The sequence below is a fragment of the Lissotriton helveticus genome, chromosome 6 (genome assembly GCF_964261635.1).
Source record: "Lissotriton helveticus chromosome 6, aLisHel1.1, whole genome shotgun sequence".
Taxonomy (NCBI): Eukaryota; Metazoa; Chordata; class Amphibia; order Caudata; family Salamandridae; genus Lissotriton; species Lissotriton helveticus.
In genome coordinates, this window is record NC_136067.1 from 613,953,103 (window position 1) to 613,976,198 (window position 23,096).

At 43.4% G+C, this 23,096-nt stretch overlaps 1 protein-coding gene across 4 annotated transcripts in view; it reads right to left on the minus strand.

The window, feature by feature from the left end:
- Positions 1-23,096, minus strand: part of FILIP1 (filamin A interacting protein 1) — a 751,153-nt gene that overhangs the window by 360,653 nt on the left and 367,404 nt on the right. For all 4 annotated transcript variants that reach the window (XM_078648080.1, XM_078648077.1, XM_078648078.1 and 1 more), the window contains exon 3: positions 16,563-16,736. In XM_078648080.1, the coding sequence (XP_078504206.1) occupies positions 16,563-16,736 (174 nt within the window). The remainder of the gene's footprint in view (positions 1-16,562; positions 16,737-23,096) is intronic.

The window sequence follows — 23,096 nt, forward strand, 5'->3', positions numbered from 1 at the left end:
GCACATGCTTGACGACAAAGAATGTTTCAGTTCATTGGTCACATTTATCCAAGGAAAGCTTCAAGAAAATCAAACAAGCTATTGAGAACGCTATTGAGATGGCTTACTTTGATCAAAACCTTCATTACCAAGGTTGGAATTTAGGCTAACCCTATCAGGTTAGGGCCAATCCTAGCACAGCACAGCAGACACCCAAACACTTGGAGACAAATTGTGCCATAAGCAAGCAGAGGTTTGTCCCAAACTGACCGTGCTTCTTTACGAGCTGAAAAATAATGTTTAGCAGTGGTGTGGACTTATGAACATTCCCACTTATTATTATATGGAAAACCTTTTACGTTTGTGACAGATCATCAAACATTGTTGACCATCTTTGGCAATACAAGGCCAAGATGCGTCCTCACATTGAACGTTGGGGGTCTATAATTACAAAAATGCAACTACACAGTCGTGCACCGTCCAGGGAATGATCGAAAGCTTGCTGACTACTTCTCACAAGTGCTTCAGTGCCATCGTACCCCTTCCAAGACCGCTGAAGCCTACATAAATTTCATTGTGAAATCAAACACACCAGCTGCCATTTCGTTGGAACAAATTGTCACTGCCACGAGTCAAGATAGTGACATATAAAAATGAAAAGACATTATTACACAACGAGCACACTTGACCTCTTACCAGTGGCAGTGAACACCAGAAATTAAAAAATGTCAAAGAAGAATTGTCCATTACTCAAAAAGGCATTATCCTGAGAGTTTCAAGAATTGGTATTCTGCGACAACAGATAACTAAAGTGGCCCATGAAGGACATCATGGAATCGTTGCCAAAAAACGAGTTCTCAGAGACCAGGTCTGGTTCCCTTAGCTCGATGAGAGAGTTGAAAGAGAATTGAAGGGTTATCATCTATGCAACTGCTTTTCATTTAAAACCACTCAACACATCTTAATCATGTCAGAGTTGCAAAAGCATGTATGGGAAAGAATTGCCTTTGACTTCTTCGGTCCTCTTGGCAATAGACAACACCTGATGGTGATTGTCGATGAATACTACGGTTTTCCACTGATAGAAGATCTGTCATCTATCACACAAGAACGAGTCCTTGAGAGATTAGATGGTATGTTCACGACATGGGGTGTTCTTGCGATCTGAAAATCCGACAACGGCCCACCTTTCAATAGTCGAGAATTCAGAGATTTTCTCAGTCACCTTAATGTGAAGCATCAGAAGAGCACACCTCTTTGGCCACAGGCCAATGGCCTTGTCGAATGTTTCATGAGTACTCTTAAGAAAGCTGTTCAGCAGGCTATATTGGAAAAGTTCAATCTGAAAACTGTCTTGAATTCCACTCTTCCAGCTCACCGTTCAACCCCTGATTTAACCAGAGGTGAAAACCCTGCAACCTTGATGTTCGGGAGAACCATCATGACCAAGTTACCCCAATGGACCAACAGGATCAAGTACTGAGGAAGAAACTCGTATAAAAGACATGGATCATGAAAGGAAAGTGAAGGCATACACAGACAAGCACTGACATGCAAAAGATGTTACTTTCACTAGAGGAGATCGAGTGTTTGTCAGTCAGTCTAGATAATGAACATCTCTTGCTCCTTTTGATGCTGAGCCATTTCATGCTGGGACCAGCAAAGGACACATGGTGCATGCCTAATGTCCTAGAAAGTCCATTATGCAAGATTCCTCTTATTTACGACATGTGGCTCATTGCTCGTCACACACTGATGTCAATATAGAGACATTGACTGGGTCTGAAAGGACAATTTGAAACCCTTTGACTGCTGTTGTTCCTGCATCCTCAATCTAGATCACGGAGAATTTTACTGCCTGTCTCCAATTTCAGACGGCATAATCAGGATGTGTGATTAGAGCGCCACGGAGACTTTTTGAAGAGCTATGATTGTATACAGGTGGTAAAAAATAGCAATATTTTTATATAACAGAGGGGGAGATAAAGTGTCATGTGAGTTAGCAATGATGGACGGCTTTTGACTCTTGATGGACTCCATAGAACTGTGACTTACGTGTTAGAGTGTAGTGAAGTGAATGCAGGTTTAGAAAGTTGAGTTTGGGGTTACAGGCAGATAAATAAAGACGTGTAATACCAAACTCTGTCTCTGGCATAGTCATTGGTGGGTGCCCAGGCTGGGGAGGGCACTACACCTGTGTTGAGGGTCTTAATGTCTCATTATGAGTGTCTATAAACATTTTGCAAACTTGTCAAGAACACAAGGTATGTGATGGAAACCTGTGGTTGAGGTCCACAAGTTAATTGACTGACATGCTTTTCAGGAACGGATGACAGCCAAATGACAATAAAGCTTAAAGCTACACAAGTCACAGTTTTTACAAAATGCTTACTGAAGCAAGGTGTGTGTGTGATGGGAACCTTGAAGGATGCTGGTTCTATGGATTATATTCATTCACCTGAAGCCCAGAATGGTTCTTACTGAGAAGCGGAGAAAGCCTGGGTTTACTGATTCTTGTGGGAAGCCAGCAAGAAGCCTGTGGGAGGAACTGCAAACGCTAATGCTAAGAAAGAATCCTGCTGGTCTAGTTTCCTTATCTGGGAAGCGTTGTTTTCCCCTGATCCTTTGTTATGAAACTGCATGGGATATTGCTTTGCAAGTACAGAAGGAATGTGTCGATTTATTCTGGGTTTGGACATTATTTTGCTGTTCATTCATTGGGCTGAGGCCTGTCTTCTGATTCTCCGAGAGAATAATAGTGCAATTTTCCAGCTGGTAACAAATACATTGAGAAACCATTCCATTATTATTATTGAAGGGCGAATGTAGAGCAGTTAATGTATGCTTGGAGAGCATACTGTTAGAAATTGGGTTTCTAATTGGAAGAGGTATGCACCCTGTTCAAGCAGGAGCCACAATCTTAGTCATGGTAAGTCACAAACACACCCTATATAAACCTGTGCTCACCTCTGGTAGCTTAACACAGAGCAGTCACGAGTAAGAGGCAATGTGTGAAATATTTGTGTAACACTTCAAAGAGAAACAAAGTGAAAACACCACAAAATGACTCCACCCCAGGTTAGAAAATTGAGCTTAAATTTATAAATAGAACAAGACCAAAAAGACAAAAATCCAATAAGTAGAATTTGTGACCTAAATTCATAAAGAAAAGACTGTAAAATAGCACTTTGAAGCAGTAAGCGCTTATGTACATTATATTGTCGTGCTGGCCCGGGACAATGTCAAAAGTTCAGGCCAATCGTGATGGAGCACTGGCTGGATACAGGGACCCAGTTAGGCCCGCTGAAAAAAAGTACATTGATCCGGGCTGCGTCACTGTCAAAGAAGATGCAGACAAAGAGAAGTGTCTGTGTTGTGCCACGCAGTGGAGGAAATGCATCGATTTTCTCCAAGCAACGGAGGTGATGCGTTGGTTTCAATAGCAATGCACTGGTTCCAAATGTGATTTGGTGCTACTGCTTGTGCATCAGGGGGCGCGTCAATCCCGAGTGCGATGCACTTGTTATGAATGAATGTACCTTCTGATCCACGCAATGGCGTTGATGCGCTGGTTCCAAATGCGATACACTGGTTCTGATTCACGCAACAGTGTTGATGTGCCGGTTCCAGATGCATGGGTATCCTTGAGGCAAGCACTTTAGGCCTCACTTCCAAGGGTCCAGGACTGGGGTGACAACTTAGCAGGCATACTCATAAATGGCAGATGCAGCAGCATACGGTTTGGAAGTCTCTTATGTCTCTGATACTTCAGATCAGGAGCAACCCAGCAAGCCCTTCAAGTTACTCTTGGTTCAACTGATGCAGATCTAGTCCTTCTCACCCAGGCAGGGAACAGCAGGCAGCAAGCAGCACCGCGAGGCAGGAGTCAAGCAAAGCAGCAGCCCAGCAAAGCAGCAGTCCAGTAGAATGGCAGTCCCTTTCAGCAGTACAGCAGTTATTCTTGGCAGAGTGGTCACAGGTCCAGAAGTGTACTGAAGTCATGGTGTCAGAGGTCCAGTACTTATACCAAGGGATGTCTTTGAAGTGTGGGGGACATCAAAGAAAGTCTATGAAGTGCACAGAGGCTCACCTATCCTGCCCTGGCTCCAGACGCACTACAATGGCTTAGGCAGACCTTTGGGTGGGGACAGGATACAGCTTATTAAGGTGTAAGTGTGAGGCTGTGCCCAGCTCCTCCCTGCCATCCTGTCAGGATGAGCCATAAAGGCCCATTAGGTCACACCTAAGCTCTCTTTGTGTGTGGCTCTCTAAGGGGACTACACAAAGCCAAGCTGTCACCCATCCCAGACTGATCAGAAACAGAAAGCAGGCACCAAATGGCTAAGACCAGAAAAATTCCAATATTCTAAAGGTACAAAAAGAACTAGAGCAGCTTGCTCTAGACAGAAACTGCACTACCTTGAGACACTCGTACTGAGTGAAAATTCTAATTTCTGTTGTCTAGTAAACTCATCAAAACATCATATATCACATGAATCATCAATTAAATGGTTATCAACTAAAAAACATGTTTGCAACAATAATCAGTGAAGCAATGATTCATCCGACGTGTTTCAATGCTTCTTTTATTCAAAAGCACGGTAGCTTCAATTGTTAAATATCCAGATGACAATGGTTACATGATTGTCAGTGGTCATTCCCAATGCATTTCGGGTGCATATTGCACCCTTCTTCAGGGGAAATCTAAAAAACATATAGCGAAATCAATACAATTGTAGCATATTAATATATACAATTAGCAGTCATCCGGGAGGGTATTATACATTCAAGAATCCATGTAAGTAATGAAATTAGTAAGAGGTTGATCAGTGTAGATAGAAGTCATGGCCATGTGAATAAATCCCTGAAAGAGTGAGCAGGCAGACAACCGATTCCCAAAAATTCTATAGGGATACCACCATTGCGTGAATCTCAACAGTAATTTGAACATGCAGTAGACCTAAAGAAAAAGTACCTGTGAATAACGGAAAAACTATTAAAAGTGGCATTTTAAAAATTGTAATGATAAATTCAACTTTACCATTAAAGGATTTATCTTTCCAAATCCATAGGTATTTAACATGACTGATCTACTCTCTTCCAATCTGGAATTGCAGATTAATCGATATAACAAGGAAATCCCCAATGTAATCCTATGAGAGGGGAATGCCTCACAGTAGTGAAAATTAATTTCTGAGGTTATTCCTTACCAGGACATGTAAAACTCAAATATACATGTCCTATCTTTTAATTACACAGCACCCTGCCCTATGGGCTTCCTAGGGACTACCTTAGAGGTGACATATGTAACACAAGGAGAGTTTAAGACTTTGCAAGGTGTTTAACTGCCAAGTCTATATGGTAGTGTAAACTGCACACAGAGGTTCTGCAGTGGCAGGCCTGAGACATAGGGCTTCTTAAGTGGGTGGCACAATCAGTGCTGTAGGCACGCTGGTAGCATTAAATTCACAGGTTCTGGGCACATGTAGTGCATTTTACTAGGGACTTATAGGTACATAAAATATGTGAGATAGGTGTAAACCAATTATATAATGTTTTAGGGAGAGAGAACAAGCAGTATAGCACTGCTTAGCAGTAGTAAAGTGCACAGAATCCTAAGTCCAAGAAAAACAAATTGAGCAAAAAGGGGAGGAGGAAGGCAAAACGTTTGGGGGTGACAATTTAGAAAGGGCCATTTCCAACACAACCCACTTCCAGCTTAAAGCCAGGGTAGACTAATCAATACCATTATGGACTTCCCTGCTTAGGCGATAGAGCATGGACAAATGGCCCACTACTGCAAGGGCACTTGTCAGTTCTCTGCCTCTCTGAACTGAGTTGGATCCCTCTGTCTATACTGTCAGGGGTCACTGAACTGACCCCTGGGGAATCCTTCTCCTTAACTGTGGACCCCATCTGTGCAGCACCTCACTTAAATATCCTAACAGATGCATCCCAGTAGGCAGACAGTACCACCATGGCCAACAAAAGATGTGGCCCATTCCACCCCTTGGATAGGACTTCTGTCCCCAACCTAGGGACAACTCTGTCCACAAGGACAACAACCAACAGAAGCCACTGACAGCTGTCTGTATCTGTCCAGGGCTCTCTGATCTCTGAGGTTTCTCAGAGAGGGGAGGCAGTAACCTAAGTGCCTTGCACCCTTTTTCCAATCTAATATGCAACAGTTCAGGGGTGGCATCCTGAAACTGGTCACCCAGCCCAGGATCAGTATCCTGAGGCTGAGCAGGAGTCAAAGGTGAGTGCTCCCTCACCTTGCCCTTACATCGGGGCTCCTGTACCCTCTACTTGGCAGTGGGTACAGAAAATGTATTCGTCATGGAGCTCATGGTGGTCTCCCCTATCAGTTCTCCTGGCACCTGGGGACAACTCATTTCCCAAAATACAGTCTATGGGAATCAGGGGACTAATTATGACCCTCCTCTTGGTCACCTCCCCATCCAATTCCAGGAATACCAAGTCCAGAGGGTGAAAAAAAACCAAGGGCCCGAGTCACCCCACACACCTGCCAGGTGTACTGCTCTGGGGAATCTAATTTTAACACTATCATAGTCTGGCTAGCCTCGGTATCCCTCAAAGCAGTAACTGGGATCCCATTCACTTTCACCTGGTGGAAGTGACAACTCTCACCCTGAGGGATCACCAGCTCACCCTCTTGGTCTAACTCCCAGCTGAGGGAGATCATGGCATGGTCTATGGCCTGCCCCCGGGGACTATTTACCCCTAAGGCCACATTGGCCACTCCTGTAGAGTTCCCACCAGTGGGTGGTTTCTTTGGACAGACAGAGTCCACCTACTCGTGTCCTAACTGGGAACAATCAAAGCATTGGGGCTGGAAATGGGGCACACTTGGCCACCGCTTACAAGAACCACTGCCCTTCTTCTTAGAAGGGACATGGGAACACTTTCCTTCACCCTTAACCAGAGACTGGTCTGGGTCCCCCTTGATCTCCCCCTCACTATGTTTTGGGGAACCTAAACCACTTTTTTTGGGGTCACTGCAGGTACCTTTGGACACTCTGGTGCTGACCCAGATGTCCGCCTCCTCCGCAAACGTCCCGGGGTCAGTCTGCTTGCTATTAACCAGGTTTTGGTGCAACTCAGAAAAACAGATACTGAGCTTGTGCTCTCTCATGATTAAATGGTACAGCCCATTAAAATCACTAACCTTGTTGCCCCTTACCCACCCATTCAGTGCCTTACTGGAGTAATCTACAAAATGTACCAAGGGTTGGTTGGGGACCTTCTGTGTGTCCCTGAATCTTTGGCGATACTTTTCGGGAGTTAGGAGAAATTTGGCAATTAAAAGGGGCTTCATAGGGGTATACTTTGTTTGGTGCCCAACCTCTAATGTCAGAGGTGTGTCCCTCCCACATATTGGCGTGTGTATCCATAGACCTCCACCCCCAGTGCTCCTCAGGAACCCTGTGAACCTTCAGTGCAACTTCATAAGCAGAAAAACATTCATCAATGCCATCTCCACTGCATATCTGGGCACCAAATCCTTGGGCATGAAAACTCTTTTGTCTCCATCAGGTACTGTATGTATGCTGTCACCATCACTGCTTGAATCTGCCTGCCTGACCTTGTTATCCGGCTCTTTCAGACTCAGTTCATGAGCCACTAAATGTTTCTTCTATGCTAAGGCTTTCTCTGCCTCAGCCTTTTTTGACTCCCTTTCAGCCTTTTTCTCTTCGGCCTCCTTCTTAGATTTGGCAATCTGCCGCTTGAATTCTCTCTCCTCCCTCCATTCCCTCAGCTCCTCTGGGGATAGGCCACGGGTGGAGCTGAGGGCCCATTAGTAGCATTGAATTCACAGGCCCTGGGCACATGCAGTGCACTTTATTAGGGACATTTAGATAAATTAAATATGTCAGACAGGTGTAAATCAATTAAGCAATGTTTTAGGGAGAGCACAATCACTTTAGCACTGGTTACCAGTGGGAAAGTGCACAGAGTCCTATGGCCAGCAAAAACAAATCCAGCAATAAGGGAAGGAGGAAGGCAATAGGTTTGGGGGTGACCCTGTAGAAAGGATCATTTCCAATACATGCTGTTTGAGCAATGGTGTGAAAGTTAGAGTATTTTAATTAATTAACCTATTCCAAACTGCAGCATTACTTGGTCATTGCTTTTGTATTAATGAGATTCTTATGTCTTCCCCCTTACAAAACAGCATAGCAGAAGCTTTTGTTGCTTTATTTCTGATGTATTCCTTCGGTCAGTCACATTGAAGCAAATAACCTCCCACAGACACTGGATGTCTATTCTTGCTCAGGTACTAGATGCTATGGAGTGTCCTCCATGTGTACTCAAAAAAGGTAAATCATCTAGTGGGCCAAAGGTTAAACCTCTTGGCTCCCAACTCAGTGGTAGTTTAAATGAGCCACAAGCTTCATGAAAACTGGTTAATCTTCTGTGTCTCCTCTTACCACACATACCTTTCAAAACCTTGCCTTGTTTTCTATCACATTTGTGTGTCTGGCTATGTCCAAGACCCATTTGTGTCTGATAAATATGTTGCCCATTCACTAATGTTGATTACCCATTTCCTGAAAATATACCTGATGACATTTATTTGAAGCCTACTCACAGTTTCATATTGTGTCTTTCAATTCTAGGAGTATATCTCCACTTATATAGTAATGCCTCTTGTTTCTTGTTTACTTCTTTTAAAGCATACAAATATTTATTTTGTGTCCTCATCCCCTTTCCTCATGTTTTTGACTAACTCCTTCCAGAACAATTTTTGTAAGATCTTTTTCTAACAAAAATTAAAATAAAAAGGGCTTAGAGCCTGCCCATTATTTACCACTTTTTGACTTCATCTTCACTCTCATTTCTTTTCTTTTGATCGGTATGCAGAATCTGATTTTTTCGCAAAAGTCAGCGCACAGCGGGAAAATGCACCGCACGCGTGGGGTTAAAGGTAATCTTGCACCGGCAAATAAAATCTATATATACATTCAACTTATTGCATTCATTTGTAATTTAATTTGCTGATGCACCATTACTTTTATTTCCGAGTGCACATGATTTATTTGCAAAATACGCACTTAAACAAGGGCTTTCTATTGCTTGATTTTCTTTGAAAACACGCGCCTAAATAAACCATTTAAATTGTAGTGATATTCTATCACTGCAATCTGGGCACAAGTCCTAAAAAAATAAGTGGGGGAACTAACCAAGTTTGGCAGTATGCAGGTGACATCACGATGCATGACATCATGACCTGTGACATCACGGCACGTGACATCGAACGTGGCATCACAGGAAGTGACATCAAAGGAAGCAGCATCACAAGCCATGACTTTACAGGAAGTGACATCACAAGAAGGGACATCAGATTTTAAAGACCTCATGCATATGTTTAGTGGGTCTATCTTGAATACATGTGAACGCATTACGAGTATACACACAAACACTCCTGGTTTAGACAGAAAACTCACGCTTTTTCAAGCTACACATAAAACATTTTTAATGTATATTGAATGAATAATCAACTGATGTTGTCCTCATCTCTAAATTAGATAGACAGTACACCCATGTGGCAGATTGTTATAAGTACCGGTGCTGACAATTAAGTACCGGTGCACCGGAAACCGCCGGCTCAGATTAAGCACTGATAAGCCCCCAGTGCATGCACCGAAATTCGTAGCACAGCAGAGCTCCAGGGAAACTGTCTCTGAACACAAGTAAACAGAGTTCTCAATAGCATTCGGTGATAAAATCACATGAAGACAAACAGGAGACACTAGACACAGGCATACATGTCAGTTTGGGCATAAGGAAGATTATTGGAAAATGTTCCTCTCTCAAGAATCACCACAAACATTTTGCCTTTCTCCTCTTTTTCTGACCTTTTTGTTTTGCTGGCTTTAGGACTCTGGACACTTTACCACTGCTAACTGGTGCTAAAGTGCATGCGCTCACTCCTCTATACATGGCATAATTGGTTTACACCTGTTTGGCATATTTGGTTTACTTCGAAGTCCTTTGTAAAGTGGTATACCATATATCCAGGGCCTGTACTTCTAATGCTGCTTGTGGGTCTGCAGCACTAATTGTGACCCATAAAGGGTAGCCTTTAGAACCTGTCTCAGGCCTACCGCTGCAGGGCCTGTGTGTGCAGTGTGTTGCCACTTTGACTTGGCATTTAAAACTAATTACCAGGCTTGAAATTCCTCTTTTATTACACATAAGTCTCCCTAAAATAGGCCCTAAGTGGCCAAAGGGCGCTGTGTAACTATTAGGATATGTACTTTTATGTTTTGCATGTCCTGGTAGTGACAAACACCTTATTTCATTGTTCACTACTATTAGGCCTACTCCTCTCACAGGTTAGCATTGGGAATTTCTTAATGCACTTTTAAGCTGTAATTCTTGACCAGAGAAGAGTAGCTTTTTCATGTTTCATATGTTTGGAAAAGTAATGATAAATCCTCCTTAATGATGAAGTTGGATTTACCATTACTGTTTTAGAAATGCCACTTTTAGAAAGTAGACATTTAAATGTGCTTTTAACTCTGTGTGTCTGACAGCCTGTCTCCATCACACATCTAGGGTGGGTGACAGCTACATTTTGTGCATTCCCTTTAGACAGCCACAAACACGGGAAAGTGAGGCTCATCTGCATTCTAAGCACTCATCTGCATTCATTTGCATTCTGATGGGTCTTTCGGGGCAGGGAAGAATGGGAGAGGCTGACAAACTTCAATAGGTAGTGTCTTGTCCACACACAAAGCACTGATTTAAAACCCACAAATATCCAGGAAGACACGGTGTTGAAAGGTATCTTTGTGAGCTGCAGAGACCTGCTTTGCAGTCACCCCCTACATCAAAGGCACTTTTGTGTATAAGTACTGGGTCTCTGAACCCATTAAATCAGACACTTCTGGATCTTGAACTGAAACTCTGTCAGAAGGAATGGTTGTTGCCCTGCTGCATACTGCTCCCTGACGCTGCTGATGGAGAGCTGGACTCTGCCTTCCCTCCAAGGGATCTCCAAGAGCTTGCTGGCTTGCCTTCTGTTTTCTGAAGCCTCAGGAACACAAAACACTTCCTACAATTCTGATGGTGCTGCTGGACTCTGTCTTCTGTAAGTCCAACCCTTTCCTGTGGTGCCCTCTTCAAGTTCTGGATCTCAGAAGTTGGTTCTGCAGCTGTTTTGCAATACAAATTTTGATGCGTCTCCTGTTCGCTTGTAGCAGAACTGACGCATTGACCCAAATGTGCAAGTAAAATCAGCACATCATATCGGAACCAGGGCTTTGCTTCCAGAGATCGATGCATCAGACAGCTCAATGCTGCCACTGCAGCTTGCTGAGATCTACGCATCCTCTAGACTGTGTGCCAGAATCTGGTGCATTGCTCGACGCCTCTCAACTCCGGCACCAGTCTTTAGAACTGATGCATCCCCTTCACTGTATGAAGAAGATCGACCCATCCTGGTCCTGCGGGACTCGACACCAACAGATCTTGTTGTTTGCGACTAGGTAAGGTACTTGTTCACCAGGGCCGGTGTAAGACCTATAGCTGGCCTGTGCTTCCACAAGGTCAGCCCGAACTTTGACATTGCCCGGATCAGCATGACCTAAAGTAACCTATTCAGCATTACTTGCTTCTAAACACTTTACTGCATTTATTCCTTCAATATTCAGTATCTCTACTTCTATACATTGGGTTTTTGTTGTTTTGGTCTTGTTTTGTTTATAATACAATAATCTATTTTTATAAACCTGTGTGGTGTATTCAATGGATTACTGTGTGTGTGTGTGTATTGGACAAATAGTTTACACATTACCTCTTTAGATAAGCCTGACTGCTCTGTGCCAAGCTACCAGAGGGTGAGCTACACTAAGACGGTGATGGCTTGGGTCAGCTACACTAGGACTGTGAAGTCTTGGAGCAGCTACAATAAGACTGTTATGGCTTGGGTCATCTACACTAAGACAGTGATGGCTTCGGTCAGCTACATTAAAATTGTGATGGGTTGAGTCAACCAAACTGGCATTGTGATGGCTTGGGTCAGCTACACTAGGACTGCAATGTGTGTCTAGCTTACTCTGACTAGAGTGATGGTTCCTGTCTGGCCTGGGTACTTACTTCAGCCAATCAGGAAGGAATCCCATTTCTAACACAGAGATAAGAGGGGACAAGTAGACAAAAGCCATGAAGAGGATACAAACAAAACATGGACAACTAGAATGCCGCACATCTCAAGGGAAAAAAGAGGATAAGTAGACAAATGACACAAAGAGAATACAAACAAAACACTGCTAACTAGAATGCCACAGCTTGTTTAGGACTACTAAAGTTACCACATTTCCAAAAATTCTACACTTGAAAAGGTGCTTCTCTTTTTTGTGTGCAAACCAGGATATCTTAAAATGGAAGCTAGGTTTGCCCCATGTATCGAGCAACAAATTGTGTACCTAGATAGGGTGACTACAAACAAGATGATGTAAAAAAATATACAGTGCTGGTGATAAATGTCAACCACAGATAGGGGATCAGGAACTCATTTGAAAGCAATAAGCGGGTTAAAAGATCGGCATCCTCAACCAATCACTGTCTCTAAATGATCACAAAAGAATCTGCATCCGATTTGTTGGCTGAGACTGTGGGCATGTCTGCTGATCCACTCTTGACTACGGAGCATGCCCTTTTAAGCAAAAAACTGACTGCAAGGATGATGTTTCTTTATGTGCTAGTAATATTATTTATTTAATCTTCTGACAGATCAAGTTGTTATTCCTATGGGGTAGGTGCCCCTTTCTGTCACAAACATTTTGTTGGTGGGTGATTAAAGGTAGCCTCCTTACATCTTGTCAAATGGAGTAGTTAAACACTACAACATAAAACCTTTAGACACTACTAGAGCATCACATATGCTGTGTGTTTTCTTTCTTTGATGCAAGGTATCGCCTTCTATTTATGTGGGAACATACTGATGGTATAGACTTTTCAGAGAATTGTTTTTTCATTTTTCTCAGTATGTCTTTATCGACAAGAAATGTATACAAAAACAGCAATTATGTTAAACTGGTTTCACAGGAACTTGAATAGATCACCTTCCAAGTAGTCAACTGTCTGAAACATTAAAGACAGACATTTTTTAAAATTCCCCTATTTTGAGTGAACTTAACACTTGAGTTCAAGCTAAAGTACGAAATAGAATAGAGCTATAAACATGAGAAAATTACGAAAACGCTGTGACATCAGGGTCAGAGTCTGCATGCCACAGACAGATACACCGTACACCAAGATGGATTTGAGTTTTCCATTAGCGGCTTACGGTCTTAGAGTGGTTGTGTTTGCTAAACATAAATATCTCCTCTCCTACGTCATTTGAATTATCTGCTGTGAAGGCCTTAGACATCAACACACCATCACACTGTCTAATGTAGCTGACCCAAGCCAATACAGTCCTAGTGTAGCTGCCCCAAGCCTTCACATTCCTAGTTTAGCTGACCCAAGCATCACAGTCTTAGTGTAGCTGACCCAAGCCATCACAGTCTTAGTGTAGCTGACCCAAGCCATTACAGTCCTAGCGTAGCTGACGCAAGCCATCACAGTCTTAGTGTAGCTGACCCAAGCCATTACAGTCCTAGTGTAGCTGACCCAAACCATCACAGTTTTGGTGTAGATGACCCAAGCCATCACACTGACTAGTGTAGATGACCCAAGCCTTCACAGTCCTAGTGTAGCTGCCCCAATCCTTCATAGTCCTAGTGTAGCTGACCCAAGCCATCACAGTCTTAGTGTAGCTGACCCAAGCCATCACAGTCGTAGTGTAGCTGACCCAAGCCATTACAGTCCTAGTGTAGCTGCCCAAACCATCACAGTTTTAGTGTAGATGACGCAAGCCATCACACTGACTAGTGTAGATGACCCAAGCCTTCACAGTCGTAGTGTAGCTGCCCCAATCCTTCATAGTCCTAGTGTAGCTGACCCAAGCCATCACAGTCTTAGTGTAGCTGACCCAAGCCATCACAGTCGTAGTGTAGCTGACCCAAACCATTACAGTCCTAGTGTAACTGACCCAAGCCATCACAGTCTTGGTGTAGATGACCCAAGCCTTGACAGTCCTAGTGTAGTTGACCCAAACCATTACAGTCTTAGTGTAGCTAACCAAACCCATCACAGTCTTAGTGTAGCTGACCCAAGCCATCACAGTCCTATTGTAGCTGACCTAAGCCATCACAGCCCCAGTGTAGTTGACCCAAGCCATCACAGTCTTAGTGTAGCTGCCCCAAGCAATCACAGTACAAATGTGATTGAGCCATGCCCACCAAGCATGAAACAACAATTGGCCATAGTTTTCCAGTGATATAGCACAGTTTTTGACGTTATAGTTATTGGAAGGTCGAGCAAGAGAGAGTTTTCTTCCAGATAGTATCCTTGGTCAAAAGTTACATCGCACAGACAAGACTATAGTGTCCTTAGGACTTAACCCCTTGACTGCGGCGCAAATTCCACCGCGGTGCTGGGGAATTAATGAGTGGGCGTGTTGCTGATGGCCCACGGCCGTCCTCCCCACATTCCCACTGTGACCACATCATACCAAATGGGTTCAAATTTTGCATATAAAAACATGAGGTGGCTTAAGTCACATTTCTACTGTCTACAGTGCCAATATGTACCCGTGTCTATTTGCTCTGGTGTTCACATTTTCATAGGGTATCCAGTAGATAATACCAGTGGCAACAAATGATTCTTATTTTTCATTTTTCCCTTTGCTTTTCTTACTGTGAATACTGACAGCGCAATGTTTCCTCTGTGGTGGTAATAACACCTAGGTCGGTGAACTGGAATAATTAGATTTATAAATACCCAAACCCTTTGTTAAATGGGAAACCACTGGAAAGAGTTTCATCTTTTACTTATTTAGGCCTTACTATTGCTGAGGATCTGGATTGGGGGGCCCACATCACCAAGTCGACATTAAAATTAGCGCAATCGACAGGTGGTATCATGAAGTTCTTTAGTAGATCCAGTAAGGGAGCAGTCAGCCCGGCACTAGAAATCTATAAGGCCCAAGCCTGAGGCGGCGCACTCTATGGCGCCGAGTTTGGGGACATTCTAAACTTAAGATCCTATCTAAGGTAGAAAATCAATACTTCAGACAGCTGTTCAGATTATCAGCGAGCACCCCATTGATCCCGTTGCGATTAGATACGAGATTAATGGCGATTGCAGATATGTCGAGCTTTAGACCTTTAATGTATTGGCATTGCCTATGGTCTACTCCTGAACTTCTGTCTTATAGAGAGGAGATGCTCGATGTTTTGTCAGTACAGGGTGCAGCCAAACTTTTATGGTTTGCGCATATCAAACTTCTACTTACCAACATGGGCCTGGGTGATTGCTGGGCTGAACCAGATCGTGCCTGCCTTCAAATTACAAGGAAACAAATTAAGGTCCATTATGAGGAGTATAGAAGGGCTCAACTTTATTCTTGTTCCAAAACGGGCAAACTGTCTCTAGCTTTTTTAGAAGTAAAAGATAATGCCCGCTTTGAGCCAATATTAGATCTCATTAAACCGGTTGAGGCAAGAAAGCTCTTTTTACAATTTAGGTTTGGGGTCCTTCCGCTCCGATGTTTCATGGCTAAGTGGAGCAACCACCAAAGGGTACCGTGTCCTGCATGCGACTTTCCTGAGGAATCAGTGCTACATGTTTTTTTAGCTGTTCTGGCTACCGTAGGGCAAGGAAACGCTGGTTGGTTCAGATTTGCAGGAATATTGGTAGCCGCCACTGTCTTGAGGTATTTCAGATATTCAAGTCTGATCTCAGCATCCAGATTGTGTATTCAGTTGCCGGATTTCTATTCTCCGTGTGGTGTACCAGAAGGGTGTTATTGAAATCATCCAAGGAGGTTTAGGTCTTCTTATAGGAATTTAATGTATTTTTAACAATTTAGCATTTTGTTGCCAATGATTAAGTCCATCTGTTCTATGGTCCCAGCCTCTTTTAATGAAAATTCCCTGTTTTAATTAAATTATCTATTTATTCATTGTACTATGCACTTTCCGACATGAACTGTATTTATCGCCTAGCTACAACACCTTAAAACGATATATTTTATTATCATGTTTGAAGGTAGCCAGATTATATATTTAGGTGTATCGTGTTTTTTATAATGTTCCAAATTGATATTTGTATGCTTCTGTGTATGCTATATATGATTCTAGGAGTTGTACTTTTTTAGGTCATACTGACCGAAATAACGTTTTTTCTGAACTGAACTGAACTGATTTATAAATATGGAACTAAATTGACTGTGTTTGTTTTAACAGTGGGATGTCAGGAAGGCAAATATGCGTGTATGAACAAAAAACATCACACATGTTCAGGCTAAGTTATCAACTACAGGCCATGGTGCAATTGAGCACTGGGCCACAAGCATGACAGCTGAAAACAGTCTCACACATAATTCAATCAACCACTTGTCAGGCCAGCCTTGTGCCCTAAAAAGACATAGCTAGAAAATTTAAGAAGCTCTTATACATACATATTCAATGAGATTTTTAATCTCATATAGTTTGGTATATCCTTACCTCAGCCATTGGCTTTTCATAAACATCGTCTCCCAAGGATTTGTCTTTGGACAGAAGCGCATCTCTGTGCAGGACTCGCAGGACATCCTCTGGGGCTGAAAACCCATAGTGAGCTTCCAATACTTGAGGTTTGGTTTTCTCTGTCTTCAGCATGTGGATTACATCATCTCTGGCCTGTGGGAATTCAAATCAAAGACATTAGACAGGTAGCTGGCACCAAACAATGTCAGTTTGTCAGACAATTAGTCCCGATCATGAAATTCAGCTCTGCTCATGGAGTTTGCGGAGTTTTTCCCACTGCGCCTAGCACACAAAGGTCAGAATAAATGAAGTTGGTGAGAGCAAGCACGGAAAATCTTCCTCCAGACCACCCCAGATGAGATTTCTCAGCACGGGCGGTCACAGGTGGTTGCCACTGCTCACATTGAGAAACCTTCCGTTCATGTTTAAGCTGTCGCTCGAGTAGAACATCTATTCGAGCGGCACAAAGAAGCAGCGTCCTCTTGTGCTGCGCATGGTGCCATTCGTGCTGATCTCCCAGCATGGGACAAACACACAGTGGTAAAAATCAGTGCGAACAGCACAACCTAACAAACTCCACTACATGCGGAACTCCCCGTAGCACAGTAGACTTTTTTGATCACTTCCTGGAGGCCTACAGACAATACTGTGACATAAAACCAAATACCAATAGCAATATGAATAGAAATTTGTTCCATACAACACCATGTGGTAATTTCGATCATAGAAATACTACTTTCTTAATAAAATTTGTTAAATTTCCTTGATCCAACCCTTAGAGCAGAATCTAACCATTTGCCTTTCAGAAAAACATAAGGGTTAAGGCAAACATTAGAGGAAATAAGGTTATTATAGCAATCACAAAAGAAGGGACTCTCACCTGTCTCCAGCCTACAGTTGTTGAACCGTTGGCACCCCTCCAAGATTTTACACCACCACTATTCCACTTCCCCTTCAAGTGGATTCTGTTCTGCCACATTCCCTAGTACATAGTCAAGTGTATGTTAACAGAGAAAGCGACAGAGAGAATGCATTTCATATGCTGGTTGGTCAATAGTGAGGTCATGTTGAGACGTGAAGTATGAAACTTTAGGATTCAGTAATCAAGGAAACCCAAACTGAGGATACATGGCTTCTTGATCAAGCTCTAAGTGCTTTTGATCGCAGCATCAGTCATGCAACTCATTACTCCTGGTGCAGCTTCTCACATCCTCAACCCATTCATCTATTTCGCAACAATGCACAATCATGCAAACTACATTTGCAATTACAGATACAAGTTTCAAGTAATAGATTTATTAAAGCAGCTTTAACTGACCACTTAATTTCCCAAACCCCTTTTTCCCTACCATCCATTATCAAACCTTTTTTTTTAGCAAGTCTGCAATGTCTCAGCAAGTATTTAATTTGTTTCCCTTCTCCATCTCTCTATTTGGGTGTCTTGCTGTCATGGCAGCCCAGCGCTTCCTGTCTCAATTTTACAAACTCCATCCATGTGCCAATAAGACCACTGCTTTCATTTACTACTTCACGTGAAAAATGTACTTCGGTAGAAGCCATTTTCTTTATGATACCAAATGCAGTAAGCTTCTAGGCCATGTTAAGTTAATATGTTATTCACTGCACTAAACGCTTCTTATGGCAAAATTCACCTGATCATAGACGAAAGAAACTCAGAGATCAATCGTACCCTTACCAGTCATCCTTACTACGACCAGGGTCCACCCAGTCACTCTATCACTCTATCTGACCGCAATTTGATTCATTGGACATGTGTTTGTTTTTGTACCCTACTGCTTCCCTTTGCACGAGCTTTTATGTATATGTTACTTACCTGCATTTATCCATTTGTATAATTATCCTGATTTAATGTAAAGCGCTCTGATATCCGCAAGGATCTTGTCTGCGCTCTATAAGACCTTCAAAATAATAAAAAAATACCTTGGCTTCCGAGAAACAGCTTCTGTAACGCAAGGCTTGCTCAAAAGCGATACGTGGCAAAGGAAGATGATATGTTTCTGGTCATTACTATTATGTTGCAATTATTAGCTGGAAAAGCACCAGACTTATATCTTACATTACAGTGGAAAGTCCCAGAAGCTGCCACTTGGGTCATGTGGTCAGCAACAGTATGTTTCAGACCTTAAATGGTATACAACTGCTTAGGCCCTTGCTAATTGGTCAAATAACCCATGCTTAATTTGTGCTACGTATGTTAAGATGCTACATCCTTTGCGGTTTGGGCCTATAAAAACAGTCGGACACGTCACCTCTTTGGACATTCAGTGACTTTGCTGATGTCTCCGTGCTGCACGTTAATCCACTGTTTGTTGATCTCCAATAAACCTTGCTATCTTATGTGCTGACAGAGAGTCATATGTGTGGAATAATTTATTATTTATTATTTCAGCTTCTACACTTCCAAGATGGCGACCATATCATTTATTCCTCTGTCTACTCATGGTCCTTAGCCCATAAGATTCTCATCAGTTGGCATACACTGCATTCTCTAGTCGACCAAAATACAATATACAAAGAAATTCAATTTCAACTCCTCATGTTATATGAATGCATAAAAATGTCACTAGGGCGGATATTCAAATTTCTACAAGATTTCAAAAATCATTCCTCCTACAAGACAAGCGCTCAATCCCTGAGTCAACAAAGGATTTTTTTTAACAATTTCTCCTAGACAAAAGCTGTACAAGCCAGCATAGTTCACAAAAGAACTAAAGCAAATCCCCTTCAGCCTCTTTTATCAGTTGCCAAAGAATGGTTTTGCTGGCCCTCAAAACAAACTTGTGCTATGAATCACACAAATTCATTCCAATGCTCTAGCACATTCAGAAGTAAGTGCAGCTGCAGTAGTGGCAGAAGCACCAGATGATTGAAATGCAGGTTATATGTGCGGTGGAAATGAGTACATATTATAGACCTTTGTTGAACTTGGCCCTTTTTGCAGGGTCATCCCTGAACTTTTTGCCTTCCTCCTGTATTTTGTCTGACCTGTTTTTGTTGGTTTTATGACTCTGGGCACTTTACCACTGCTGAAGTGCATATGTTCTCCCTATTCTAAATTGATGTATGGATTAGTGATTCCATGATTAGCTGGTTTGGTTTACCTGTCAGACCCTAGTGCCGTGCAACAGGAGTGCCGAGGGCTGCTAATCCAAATGCTACTAGTGGGCTTGCAGCACTGGTTGTGCCACCCACAGAAGAAGCCTGTAAAAGTGTGTCTAAGGCCTGTCATTGCAGAGCCAGTGTGCAGTCTGGAACTCCCATGCTTACTGGGCAAGTGCACCCACTTTCCAGTCCCTAAACCTTCCCTTTTCTTCATATCAGACACCCCTATGGTAGCCCCAATGGCAGGTGCATTGTAAGTATAAGGTAGGACATGCCCTGTGTGTGTGAAATGTCCTAATAGTGAATTACAGCCATTTTCGTTTTCACTATTGCAAGGCTACCTGTTCTCCATAGGCCACAATTGACAGTTAGATTATTAGATCTTATAATCCTAACTGACTCAGGGAACATGGTAGAAATTCGAGTTTAGTATGCCTGAACTCAGAATGATAAAATACATCTTTCAGTGAAGTTGTTTTTAACATCTGTGTTTGAAAATATCACTTTTAGAAAGTAGGTATTTTCTTGGCTAACTAGCCAAGCCTGCCTCTGCTAGTTTGTGTATTCCTTGTCTAAGGTTTGAGTGACAGGGCTGAGGGATTCCATAAGACAGGATGAGTCAGCCCAGGGGTGAATAGAGAGATCTGCATGTAGATGGGAGGGAGGAGTTGCACCTGGGACCTGAATAGGACTGTGCCTGCCCCCCACAGTGCTGGCTCCACCCCCTGTGGTGCGTCTGATGTCTCTGCCCTGCACTGTGAAAGGAGAGAAGGAGTCATGTCAACAGAGTGCTCCAGGGCTGTGCCTTTCCTCCACAATGCTGGCTCCACCTCCTGTGGGGCATCTGATGTTTCTGCCTTCCAGTGTGAAAGGAAAGAAGGAGTCATGTCGACAGAGTGCTCCAGAACTGGTTTGGACTAGGCAAAGGCCCCTCTGCCCTCAGAGGACAAAGGATTTTGGGGTATAAATGTTGGGACCCTGATCCCAAGAAATTAGATCACTTTTGGACTACAAGAAGAAACCTTTGCTGACGAGAGTAACCTGAAGATACTGAGGAGAGACTATCCCCAAGCTGCTTGGGGGATTGGCCTGCAGTGGTTGCCTGACTTCCAAAGAAAGGAGAAAGGACTTTGTGTGTACTTTATTCAACTTGTGAAGGATCTCCAAGGGCTTGAGAAAAGAGATTGCCTCCTGCTGAAGTCTTAGGGACAACAAACTTGAACCCTCAGCTCCCCAGAGTTCTTTGGAAGTGCCTGCTGCTGTTTTGGGCCTTCTGAGGGACTGCGTGTCACAAGGAGCTGGAAGCGCGACTCAAAAGAAGAAGGATGTCGCCGCTGTAGCTGTCGTATTGCACCGCATTGAGAGACGCATCTCGCAACGAAGAGGAAGGGTGTCGCCGTCACTGCTGCCGTCACATCATGGTTGTCACCGCTGTAGCTGTCATATTGCACCACATCGAGAGAAGCGTCTCACAACGAAGAGGAAGCGTGTCACCGTCGCTGCTGCTGCCGTCGCATCGTGGATGTCGCCACTGTAGCGGTCATATTGCACCGCATCAAGAAAAGTGTCTCGCATCCACGGAGAAGCGTGCCGCCGTCGGAGCTGCTGTCGTCGCATGACGGAACAAGGGTGTCGCCGCAGCAGTTGTCGCATCGAACGGAAGCGTCTCGCAACGTCAGAGAAGAGTTTTGCCTCCAAAGCCGCTGTCGTCGCATCACGGAACAAGGGTGTCGCCGCAGCAGCTGACCCATCGAGTCGAGACTTCTCCCATCATTGGAGAAGCGTGTTACATCAGGAAGAACTTGAACGTCTTTATTTCTTTGCACCGGATTTTTCCGCATTTCCAGCTTTGCAAAACTTTCGTTGCCCTGCGTGTCGCATCTTAAGGTACATCGACTCAAAGTGTCACATTTTAAGAACTAAAAAGAATTAAGCTAAAACTACCATTTTAAGTACAGTATTGTGGATTTTTGTTGATTGTGGTATTGTGATAAGTCTATATAAAGAATACTTCTTTTTGATATAAAACCTGTGTGGTGTCCATCTGTAGTGTTGTCACTTGATTAATGTATGTGTTCACAAATGCTTTACACACTGCCTCTGAGGTAAGCCTGTCTGCTCGTGCCAAGCTACCAAGGGGGTGAGCAGGGGTTACTTTAGGAGTGTACCCCCTTACTCTGACTAGAGGCAAGGGTCCCTATTTGTCACAAGTACCTACCTGTGCCAACTAGAAACCCCAAATCTAACAACCTTCATACCATAGGACATGATCACTATGCACAAAATAAATATGAAAACTATTGATATATTGTGGGTGATACACTTAAATCACAGAATCACACATTTCGATCATTTATTTATTTATTTATTTATTTTTGACATTTGTACAGCGCTCTGTTACCCGTAGGTGTCCTGGCGCTAAGTGTTACTCCTGAGATAGAGGCAGGTTAGGGAATCAGTTGGTAAACAACCATGTCTTTAATGCTCTTCTAAAGGCCATGAGGTCCGTCAATTTTCTGAGAGCGTGGGGCAAGGCATTCCGAGCTCTGGCTGCGCCCAGCACAAAGCTTCTGCCTCCCCACCGTGTCCTCTTAAAACGAGGGATCACAATCAACCCCATATCGGCTGATCTAAGATTTCTCGTCGGACGGTACAAACAAAAGTGTCGCCGAAAGAATAAAGGTCCCTTGCCTTGTAAGAACTTAAAAACTAGGCATTGTTAAAATAAAGGTTTAAGTCGGGGACAATCGATATTTGCCCGGCGGTATTGCCTCTGTGACCCTCGAATTATTTAATAAATGAAGAGGCAGGCGCTGGAGACTGGAAAGCAGGAAACAAGGTTTTTATTCTCTCCGGAGGAGAACACAGCAAAACGGACAGCAGGTATCGTTCTGAGGTGCTCTAACTTATGTTTGAGGCCTGGCCCCTTATATACAGTGTTTGCGGTTTTTATTACAGTTTACACACTCATGATAAAGCTTTGATGTACGGAAAGACATTCCCGGAAACCCCCCTCCGGGCCCGTTCCCACACATATTTACAGTAGAGGTCCCCATCCTGGTCACAACAGGTGATGAGTATCGCGCAGCTGGATATTCCGTCAATTCATGGAATGCGGGGTTCGATCGGATCTCATGGGGTGGGGGCTTTGATCAACCAGGGGATCCCTTGATGGGGGAAGCTCTCTATTTGTACGGGGAGGGGCAAGGAACAGTATCGGCAGAGCTGGGTGTCGGCCTGGGAACGAGGAAGACAAACGGGCACACGGGGAAAAAAGGGGGTTTGCATCTAAGGGCCGGGGATCATGAAAGGGAAGAAGGGAGGTGTCGCGCTGGGAACAGGATGAGGGCCTGGGGCAGAGCAGCGCTGAAGAGGGGTTTATGATTCAAG